General features: G+C 35.9%; 1 protein-coding gene across 1 annotated transcript; it reads right to left on the reverse strand.

The window, feature by feature from the left end:
* Window positions 1-5,885: 5,885 nt before the first annotated feature.
* LOC130181752 (cytochrome c) lies at window positions 5,886-10,064 on the reverse strand. The gene is made up of 3 exons (XM_056396156.1): window positions 9,910-10,064; window positions 8,101-8,275; window positions 5,886-7,296 (listed from the first exon to the last, which is right to left on the reverse strand). Exons 2-3 carry the CDS (start codon window positions 8,267-8,269, stop codon window positions 7,151-7,153), a joined length of 315 nt encoding a protein of 104 aa, XP_056252131.1. The 5' UTR covers window positions 8,270-8,275; window positions 9,910-10,064; the 3' UTR covers window positions 5,886-7,150.
* Window positions 10,065-11,883: the final 1,819 nt, after the last annotated feature.

Here is an 11,883-nt window from a genome sequence, read left to right on the forward strand (position 1 = left end):
ATAGTATAGTAAGTCATAAAAAAGTCATAGTATAGTCAGTCATAAAAAAAGTCATAGTATAGTAAGTTGCAAAAACGTCATAGTATAGTAAGGCATAAAAAAAGTCATAGTATAGTAAGGCATAAAAAATCATAGTATAGTAAGGCATAAAAACTCATAGTATAGCAAGGCATAAAAATTAATAGTATAGTCAGTCAGAAAAAAAGTCATAATATAGTAAGTTGCAAAAACGTCATAGTATAGTAAGGCATAAAAAGTCATAGTATAGTAAGGCATAAAAATGTCATAGTATAGTAAGGCATAAAAAAGTCACAGTATAGTAAGTTGCAAAAACGTCATAGTATAGTAAGGCATAAAAAAGTCATAGTATAGTAAGGCATAAAAAGTCATAGTATAGTAAGGCATAAAAAAGTCATAGTATAGTAAGTCATAAAAAAGTCATAGTATAGTCAGTCATAAAAAAAGTCATAGTATAGTAAGTTGCAAAAACATCATAGTATAGTAAGGCATAAAAAAGTCACAGTATAGTAAGGCATAAAAAGTAATAGTATAGTAAGGCATAAAAATGTCATAGTATAGTAAAGCATAAAAAAGTCATAATATATTAAGGCATAAAAAAGTCATAGTATAGTAAGGCATAAAAAGTCATGTTATAGTAAGGCATAAAAACCTCATAGTATAGTAAGGCATAAAAAGTTGTGGTATAGTAAAGCATAAAAAGTCATAGAATAGTAAGGCATAAAAAGTCAGTATAGTAAGGCATAAAAATATCATAGTATAGTAAGGCATAACAATGTCATAGTATAGTAAGTCATTAAAACTTCATAGTATAGTAAGGCACAAAAAAGGCATAGTATAGTAAGGCATAAAAAAGTCATAGTATAGTAAGGCATAAAAAGTCATGTTATAGTAAGGCATAAAAAAGTCATAGTATAGTAAGGCATAAAAAGTCATGTTATAGTAAGGCATAGAAAAGTCATAGTATAGTAAGGCATAAAAAAGTCATAGGATAGTAAGGCATAAAAAAGTCATAGTATAGTAAGGCATAAAAAGTCATAGGATAGTAAGGCATAAAAAAGTCATAGTATAGTAAGGCATAAAAAGTAATAGTATAGTAAGGCATAAAAATGTCATAGTATAGTAAGTCATTAAAACTTCATAGTATAGTAAGGCATAAAATGTGATAGTATAGTAAGGCATAAAAAGTCATAGTATAGTGAGGCATAAAAATGTCATAGTATAGTAAGGCATAAAAAATTGTTGTATAGTAAGGCATAAAAATATCATAGTATAGTAAGGCATAACAATGTCATAGTATAGTAAGTCATTAAAACTTCATAGTATAGTAAGGCACAAAAAAGGCATAGTATAGTAAGGCATAAAAAAGTCATAGTATAGTAAGGCATAAAAAGTCATGTTATAGTAAGGCATAAAAAAGTCATAGTATAGTAAGGCATAAAAATTAATAGTATAGTCAGTCAGAAAAAAAGTCATAATATAGTAAGTTGCAAAAACGTCATAGTATAGTCAGTCATAAAAAAACTCATAGTATAGAAAGGCATAAAAAAGTCATAGTATAGTAAGTGGCAAAAACGTCATAGTATAGTGAGGCCTAAATCGGTTGTCTTGGAGACATAGCCTCTTGGAAGGCACATTGGAATGACTAATAATATGACTTCTTTGCAAACATAGTGTGAACAAGTTCTCTCTATTTCTAGTAGGGACAATTTTGTACCCCCAAAATATTGGTAGGGACATGTCCCTACTGTCCATATGCAAACCTATGCCGTTGGTATCACCTCATATTTTCACTTCTGACAAATTGTTTCTTTCAAGCGAGGACTTCAGAGAGGGACAGACAGACATCAGCACAGTTAAACAGATGGCTGCTGACAAATGCTAAACAGTTTAACAGAGGGGCATTCTGGGATTAAAAAAAAAAACTTGCTGGGTTCCCATGGCAAATGGCCAGCTTGGAAGAGAGGCTGATGGAAGAATTCCCAGTAAGGTCATCTGAATATATCAGGAATGTTTGGGAACTGCAACACTGGAGGTTTTCTGTTTTCTTTCCCTCTTTTCCATCTACTGCTCAGCCATGTTTAGACCATCTTCCTGTTGCATGGCTGAAAAGATTCCATATTTAAATGTGAAACAGAAAAAAAAGAAACAAAAAATTTTAATTGGATATTGAACAACAAATGGATATTAGAATAAAATGTTAAATGTGGCATGGAATGTGGTGAATTTTAAATTTAAAATGGCAGTAGAAATAGACATGGAAAAGGAAAACACAACTGAAATGTAAAATTTCGGGGAGAGCCGACTTGGAAAAGCCTGAAACAGCCGGTCCCTCTTGTGGCCAAATATATAACTGCACTAAAGTGACCACACGACAAAACACCATAAGGCATGATGTGTTTAATAATAACACATAATGCAGAACTTAATGCTGCTTTCTTTGATGTGAGGAGGAACTTCATTCATTATAGAATTATGGATGAAAAGTGGATTAAAGTGCTGTTCTGCTGCTGGGTGAATGTTCACCAATGCTGAAGTGTTAGAGAACTATACTAATTAAATACATGTGAAATATAAGTTTTTCAAGTGTAGCCCATGTTGCCATTTAAGTTCACACATTCATGTTTAAAATCTGGAGTAATATTTATGATGTATGGAATGAAGTTACTTTTGCCTTGCCAGAAGTAATGTAGTCAAGAGTAAACCTGTGTATTGACAACATGGGGGTGTGTTGTATTGCTGTGTTTTTGAGGACCAATTTCAGTTGTAAACCATCATAGTGAAAACATTTCTGCATTGTGAGGACATTTTGCCTGGTTCTCACTAGTTCAAAGGACATGTGAAGGCAAGGTAAGTTTATTTGTATATCAATTCAACAACAAAGTAATTCAAAGTGCTGTAAATATATCAGAAAAGGCATTAAGACTAGATAAAAATGAACTAAAATAGAATCAGAACATATTGAAAATCCCTTTTCGCATATTAAAACATCTTTTTACTAATATTATAATTTGTTTTACTTCGGTTTCATATGTGTTATCTTTACTAAATCATTATTTCACTACTTTTTATCTCAATTTTATTATTCATTTATTGACTTATAGTGGCCTGATTTCTGGATTTTCTTATGTTAGACACCTTGTAACTGTTTTTGAAAGGTGCTTTTTAAATAAAGTTTATTATTATTATGATAACCATTGTTATTATTATTATTATTATTATTATTATTATTAAGCCCTGATTTAAGGTTTACAGGCCAGGACTTGGTTCTAAGGACTGGTTCTTGGTGTTAGGGGAAGCGTTGGTTTTAAGCACTTAGTTGTGATGGTGGTTATGGTTAAAGGCAAGGCAATGGATTGTCATTTAGCGTCCTCACAAGTATAGAAAGACAAGTGTGTATACCCCCCACCACCACCCTGAACACACACACCTGTTTGTCATTCATAATCCTGTTTTTGGGTCACATGTCTACTATATTTATATCTCAAAAGGGAGACCCTCATTTACAGCTGACTCTGTGTGTGCGTGTGTGTGTGCGTGTGTGTGTGTGCGTGTGTGTGTGTGTATGTGTGTATCTTGTTATGCTCTATAAATGTCACCACAAATTCCATATGACGTCAGTGTTTGCCATTTCAAATCTGGGCCACACAAACTTCCATACAAGTTTTTATTAGATTAGATTAGATTAGATTAACTTTATTTATCCCACAACTGGGAAATTCATTTATATTCATTATATCGGTTGATTTTCCAGTTAATACACATGTGAGCATGTGATATAAAAAGTTGTAGTGAAACTCAAATGAGTCACTCTCTCAACATGAACAAGTCTTATTGCATATGCAATTTTACTTTTATTGTTTTAGTTTTGTAATCAGTGCACTTACAGCATCATATAATCTGTGCTTTTGTCCTTCCCCACAAGAGTGACAAGTACCTGCAGAGGTATTTGGTCTACTAACTTTATAACTTCTCTACTCTCCTTCATCTTAATCATCCACATAAAAGTCGGTGTCCTTGGATAACCCTCCTGTTCTCCAGGTTGTGTACATCCTCAGAAGAGCATTGCTGCCATTACTTCCTTTACTACCTGCTGCCTGTTTCCGCCTGTTAACCATTGCCTTTGTGTTTCTACCTGTGCACTTGCCTCTGGATCTTATTTCCTGTTATGAGAACTGTGGTTTGTTGACTTTCATTACAAAAATGTTAGTGTTACAAAACTCATCTTCTGTGTAACATTGGCCACTAGGTGTCACTAAACCCCCATATTTCTGTCCATTCTTTCATGCACTAATTCATACACCAGGTTGTGGTCAGACCTGCCCAGTAGAGAGAGGGTTGTGAGTTGTATGCCCCCTTGACATTAGCATACAGCAAGGTCATTCTGGTTTGACATTTGACATATTGATATGTGATAATGATATGTGTAGAGTGAAATTTGACACTGTAAGGAACAGCTTCTCCCCACCCTGTGTGATGTCACTCCCTCTGTGTGATGTCACTCACTCTAGCTGTGAACATTCCAACCACATACACACTAATGTAAAGGAAAGGTCCAGAAACGCTCATGCAACTTCTGCTGACACTGTGTAAAAACTATGACTGGGATTTCAAAGTTCAACATGAATGGAGTTTCTACCTGAAAGTGTGAATGAGTATAAGAGGTTGAAAAATGCATGAAAAGTTGTGGAAAACTAGAGATTTTTAGCATTCCATCCATTTATCATAATGGGAGAAAATCTCAGAAAATATTTTGAAAAGAATGAAATATATCAAAAAACTAAACAAATCCAGCAATGTCCTACAATAAAGAATTTTTGAGAAGAACATATAATCAGATTATATTTGCTGCAATCCCACCTAATAAACTACATTTATATTTGTCTCCTAATGAGAAAACCATGTACAGTAACTCTAGGCATATGAAAGTAGAATTAGGCAGAACTGAATAACCCTCAACAGCTGTTTATCTTAATTATTGTTTTCCGCAAACTAAATCCTAATATAATTTCATGCGTTTACAGCCTAACAAAACAAATAATTAAATTAACTCTGCCTTGCGTAGCCAGGGAGGTTGTTTGAAGACAGATCCAGACATGTCTCTGCTGTCAGCTGAGCTTTGACCGAGGGGAAACGTGACAACATGAAGGGCCTGAGTTGCCCGCAGCTGCCTCAGTTCCTAGAAAGACAGAACATGGAGCAGTGGAGGATTATATAACATAGTGAATGTATGACCAGGTGTGGCTCTCAAGAGTTTGACCTAAGTCCAACTCACTCAGGAGTGATGAAATCAACTCTGTATTTACACAGGACCAATGGGCAGAAAATCTCACTTTTATGGGCGTTAGTTCAGATCTAATCAACTGAAGGCTTTTTAAACAAGAAAACAATGAAGACTTCAAAGTGTTTTGTCCTGTTTAAACAGTCATTAGAGGTTCAAATGCCAAAATCAGGAGAAGCCAGTCTGAAGTTGGTTTGATCAAGAGAAGACAATGAGGGACAAATGGTCCGCTTGTCACTTTACAATGGACTTAAATTAGTGGTTTTGCTAAAGATTTGTTAAGATTATTCAACGTTTTTTCCTCCCTCAACGAATCTGTTGTAAATCTGCACAGCTGCAGAGATTTTTGTAGAATTGGCTTTTTTAACATTTTATTGAAATAAAATGTTAATTATTCTTCATATTTTTACTTATTCTTCACCAACACAATGAACATCCAAACATTAAAATGAAACTAAATGTGTTATTGATATTCTTTTCAGCTTATGCTTCATGAGGTTAAAGCTCAAAATAAATAAATAAACACAAGTACTTATGTCAGATTATGAATTTTACTGAAAAAAAATAAATGAGACAACTAGTCATGTTTACATTTCTGGACGTTTTCTTTTAATTGATCCTCCAACCATCCTGTCCACAGCCACACAAAATAGCTACCACATTGTAATATTGTTTAAGTGCATACAGGATATTGCTGTGTATACACTGACAGCAAGCAACCCCATCAAAATACTTTACAGATTCAGTCAGATTACAGTAAAATAAGTTAAAACGTTAAAATATTCCTTCAGGCCTGTGAAACCAGGTAAATAACAAAATCTTCCTTCAATCCAGATGTTACCCTTCATAGTAATTTCTAAATCATACAGTAGCTCCACAACATTGTTCGGCACGGTGATTGTATGCCAGCTGATTTCACACTGTAGGGATCTCAGCATGTTGGTAGTGGTTTTGAAGGCATTAATATATAATTACACCCCACAATTCTTAGCTGTAACGAGGCAAATTCAGTGTGTTCACCCTTTGCACTGTTTTTGTTCTTTTTTTAAAAACATGCCAAGGCTGATGGCAGGCAGGGAGTAAAAACAGGAGCTCAGAGGGGTTGCTTCAGTAACCTAGAGAATCAGGCTCTGTCAGGAGTCCTAGAACACAACAAGAGGTATTAAAATGTTCAGTCTGTATAATCTAGAGAGCATTCATGGCAAGTAGTAGTTTCTAATGGGCAATATTTAAGGATAGACAAGAGAGAATGCAGAAAATGCTCAGTGTCACTCCTTATAAAAAGGTCAGAAACTCCACTTAGCATGAAAACTGGGAGTAGATTGAGTGTCAGCACCAAATAACCACCATAACATCCTAAGATTTTCCACCCCGTACCACTCTAACTGATAATAGATGACTTTTGAGTTATAGTTTTAACAATGAGGTCGATGGCCGATGGCTCTGCTAGCAGGAAGTACCAAACACGTGTTGTCATGGAGAACAGAATGAGTTACAGGTCAGACAACCTATCATGGCCAGCAATTTTAAATTATGTGATTAGTTTTTTTTTTTTCCTCATTAGAGTTAAAATACAGATTCACAAAAAAAAAAAAGAACAAAAAACAGACTAGTTTTACGTTTGGCCACTTGAACAATTGATCGCACCCTGTCCTTTAAGTGGAAGTAACACTTGCTGTGAACTCACTGGCTCACAGGAAGTGCCACTTTACTAACCCTAGACAACATAGATTAACCTTCTGTACAAATGACTAAACATAAAGCCATATGTAGCATGTGCAAGCCTAAAATTTAACAAAAAAAAAAAACATGATAAAATTACATTAAATATTCTGATTTTAAATCACTAGCTCATGATGTTGCAGATTTGAGGTATGCAATGAGGTCCTGGCGCTCTCCCTTCTTCTTGATGCCAGCAAAGATCATTTTGGTTCCAGGAATGTACTTCTTGGGGTTCTCCAGGTACTCCATCAAGGTGTCGTCACCCCACACGATGCCTGAGGAAAGACAGATGATCAGTGATGAAAGCTCGATAGATGGATTATTAAAAGACAACTAAGAGGGGTCTGACCTCCACACTAGAAGGATAAGTGACCAGATATCAGTGGCCAAAGTTCAACCAACAGACAATCTTGTTAGGTATGTATGTAACTTAACTGTTAATTTAAATAGTGCTGAAACAATTAGTCAATCAATCTAAGAACAAAAAGTTAAACAACAATGTTGAGAATTAATTAATTATTAAGGTCATAAATCAATGGTAAACATCTGCTGGGTTCAGCTTCTCAAATGTGAGGATTTGCTGCTTTTCTATCTTTTTATAATCAATATAAATGGATAATCTTTGAGTTTTTGAACTGCTGATTCAGGGAAAAAAACTATTTGAAGATCTCACCTTGACTTTTTTTTTTTTTTTTTTTTTTTTTAAAATTGAGAAATATTAGAATTTCATAAAAAAGGCAAACAGATTAATTGATAGTCTCAGTAATCAGCTATAATAAGTGAGTAAGTAAGTAATACTCATCATTTCATTTACTGGCAACATCAATGAATGACTGCACAAAAGTTCTGTAGCACATTTGACATTTTGCCTTGAAGCCTAAAACGATCATTCAATTATCGAAATATTTACCGATCGATTGCTTCAGTCTAGCAGCAATGTTCCACAGTTTGTAGTTAAGCATCATTACTACACTGAAAAATCTTGACGTCAGTTTCAAGCAATGATGCCCTCCTCTTGACTTGATCTATATTCAGGGCAGAGGTTATTATAAGTTCTGTTTAACCACCAGTGAACTAACCTTTACTCTTGTTGGCATCTGTGTAAGAGTAGCCCGCTGCCTGCCCAGTCTTGCGTCCAAACAGACCCCAGAGGTTGGGGCCCACCTTGTGCTTGCCCCCCTCCTCTACTGTGTGGCACTGAGCACACTTCTGGACGAAAACCTTCTTTCCTTTGCCAACGTCTCCCATAGTCAACTGGAAAAAACACAGGGAGGGCAAACAGGACAAATGGAAAGAAAAAGGAAAAAGACAGAAATTCAGTTATTAAATGGGAAATGCCTTCAAAAAGGTCAAAAGGATAAACATACATCTGTTAATTTACATCTATAAATACACATCTTCATTTCATAGAACTTCTTCTATTCATAGACCTTGGATGTGGCAAGAAGCTCATTCATCTACTGTGACAGGCGCCATATTGTGAAGGTCGTTAAAGGTGACAACTTTATCTGTACCTGTAGCACCGCTTTCTTTGCTTAGCCTTTAAACAGGTCATGACATTCCCCCGTGCGCTGGCAGCCTGCCGAGGTCGTTTCAAGGAAATTAGCCAAGGAAAAAAAGAAACGGATGACCCTTAAAGCACGTTAGCCTAGCCTCCATTTAGCCCCCGTTGTATTACTCTTATTAGCATCTCCTTCTTTCGATCACGGTCACCCTTAGCTCGGGTTAATGCACTAGAAAAGCTGCCAGGTTTGTCGAATAAATGATAGTTTCAATAGACGGATAAGCTCTAAAGTGTCGATCCTGCCAATAAGAGTTAAAACGAGCCAGCTAAAGGTATGTTAGTGATACGTGATACAACACCGGTGTTACGGCATAATGCATCTCCTTGCTTCTTATATCCTCAAATAACTAACTATAACTGAATAGATAGCTAATTAACTTCTGCTAAATTAGCTTGTCTTCCGTCTATCTATTATAAACGCTGTTAAGCAGTTACTTCGTATGTTTTGTGTCTTAAAATAGGGTTTAAATGTCGCTAGGGAAACAATTTAAAGGGGTACAAATTTTGACGCAACACCACTGGTTTGGACGTCCAGATATGACTTCAGTGTGCACCGACCGCAGCAACACCAAGAGTTTCAGGTGTGACACTTATTGCTCGGTCCTGCATCTTGCATCCAAAATCCACTTACAACAGTCATTTATAAAATACAGAAAGTACCTACAAAACGATGTTTAATTTATTTAAAATTTAAGTAGCTAGCAGCCATCTAACATGATGAAAAAGACTGCAGAAGATAGCTAACGTCCTAGACACCACAGCCCAGGCAGCCTCTGTCTAACATGGCCACCTTCTAGTGGAGCATCAAGGACACTCAGCACTCTCCACCACAAACTGAAAGCTGCTTTCATGTACATACAGCTACTAAACGTGGTATTCACAAACGGAGTTTCTATTTGTCTGGGATCACTGACTAAGAACTAGTTAGGCCTGACAAGCCTGCTGTGTGTGTGATGTGTCACCCACTGAGGCTGTCAAGGATGCTTCAATGTCGGGATCTGAATATCGCACTCAACGCTGCTGTATTAACTTCACCGCACCCGTGAGGACTCTGGGGACGTCTGGCAAGCTTAAATAAGAGTCTTAACGGAAATGATTCAACATAGAAGCACTGCATTGCTCTTGACTAACAGATCAGGTTCATTAAACCTTTCTCAACGCAGAGAGAGAAACCGAGCTATTCACAAACATGGGCGCTAACGTTAGCGACCGTTATCGGTCATCCTTTTTAGCACTGTTGTATTTCAGCATCATTTAGGATACTAACATCGCGAAACCAGTCTCTCTTTGCAACAACACCTCATTAGGAAGATTTAAATTTTACCTTTTGATTAAAATGTGTCGGGTTAAAATCCCTCCGGTGAAGGTATAAGCTGCTCCTCTTGGCCGGTGAGCGGTTTATGGCGGTCGTAAAGAAGGTCACTTAGCTTTAGCGGCACCGGCTTTTGACGTCATCATCCAATCACGTGCCTGGCGATTTCTTCCGAATCCTGACGTAGTCCCTTCAATCCGCCCGAGTCCCTTTTCGACAAAGAGACGTTTCCTCACCCGATTTTATCTTTTCAATTCTATGAGGATATCGATTAGCTTTTGGGAATATAAGCCTGAGGTACACACTGATAGTTTGGCAACAAACAATCATATTCAAAATACTAAACATAATGTTCGTTACTAGTCCCGTAGGAGAGGAGTCAAGGGTCCAGAGAAGGAAGCGAAAAGTGTCTTGGTACTGGTTCTACATCTTGTCGCATTCCATAGCTTCCATTGTGGAAGCCAAAGGCAAATGCACCTGCTGATGTGGCCTTATAAGGAAATACGTAAATACATAAATTTATTAGTGTATATTTGGTGTATTTTTGATGTATATTTCTATAGATGTTTATTCTATAGATGTTTATTTTTCTGCTGTGGTAAATGAATTTCCCAGTTGTGGGATTAATAAAGTTAATCTAATCTAATCTAATCTAAAAATGTACATTTCGTAACTGTTATTATGGACCAACTGAAATATTTATAATTTCTATACACAACATTTAGTTTGTCAATTATATTTCAGGTCATAGAACTGGGGAATATGGAGAAACTCAAAATATCCCCATATTTTGGGCTCTTTGTAGTTGTAGGTACAAATAAATGTTGGTGTTTTCAAGCCGTGGTCATTATAGTTTTGAGGTACTTGAGGTATTATTTTCATTTTAGGTTACTTCACACTTTACACAGAGGGAAGTAATGCACTTTTCATTCCACTACATTTATCACACTGATTACAGTTGAACTTTTCAGACTGAAAATTGTTCAAGATTAAACCAGTTTGAGGTCCAAAGATATAAAAATTGTTGTTTTTTTTTTTTGTTTTGTTTTTTTATTTTTTTAAGAAAAAAAAAGCAAGAATTAGAGACAAGCTTGCAAAATTAGTATTGTTGCCAAACAATGTGTTTCTTCTTTTTTACTCCATTAATACCATCTCAGTCACCTCAGTTTTTTTTATGACCGATTGAAGGGAACCAATCATAAGGTTGGAAGCCACTCTACTAAACCACCTAGCTCTATATAGAGTAGTTAAAACCAGCTGCTGTATTTACAATCTAATGATGTCATCAGTTATAGGGAAAATCTTATTGCGGAATGAGTATTAACTTTGATATATATGTACATTTTGCTGATAATAGTTGGATTTTGATTCCAAAACTCTTACTTGTGGGGTTTTTTTTTTACATTGTTATATGATTTTACTTAATTAAAGGATATGAAACAAACAAGCAGGAGTTGAGCTGTTTTTTTTTAAAGGTGACTATGGTGTCCTAAAGGAAGACAGTTCATGTTTAAGAGTCACAACCACAAAGGTGACCTGGTAGGACTTGTCTTCAGGACTCCATATCTGTGTCTAATAAAATTTACATGGATGAAAATAAGTTTATTTAAAGTTCTCAAAGAAGTAATAACTATGCCACAAAGGCGATATAGACTTTTTTATTATAATCTGAACGTTTGTCCTCAAGAGGGTCATTCAATGCCTGTTTGACACACAAGCACACACACACACACACACACACACACACACACACACACACACACACACACACACACAGACATAGACACCCACACACACACAGTTGTACTTCTATCTTCGTGAGTACACTCGTTGACATTATAAATTTCCTAGCCCCTCACACCTAACTGTAACCTGAACTCTCAAATAAAGTCTTAACTTTAAACAGCCCTTTGACAGTGTGTCCAAAAGTGAGGCTTTAAATCAAACTGGTCCTCAGAAAGATAGTAGTACACACTAACACACACA

The sequence above is a fragment of the Seriola aureovittata genome, chromosome 14 (assembly GCF_021018895.1).
Source record: "Seriola aureovittata isolate HTS-2021-v1 ecotype China chromosome 14, ASM2101889v1, whole genome shotgun sequence".
NCBI lineage: Eukaryota > Metazoa > Chordata > Actinopteri > Carangiformes > Carangidae > Seriola > Seriola aureovittata.

What these genes read in the sequence shown, in the direction of transcription:
- LOC130181752 (XM_056396156.1), bottom strand. Translation starts at nt 8,269, where the DNA reads ATGGGAGACGTTGGCAAAGGAAAGAAGGTTTTCGTCCAGAAGTGTGCT. An exon ending in AGATGCCAACAAGAGTAAAG is followed by an intron (nt 7,297 to 8,100) that starts GTTAGTTCACTG and finishes GTCTTTCCTCAG; the next exon opens with GCATCGTGTGGGGTGACGAC.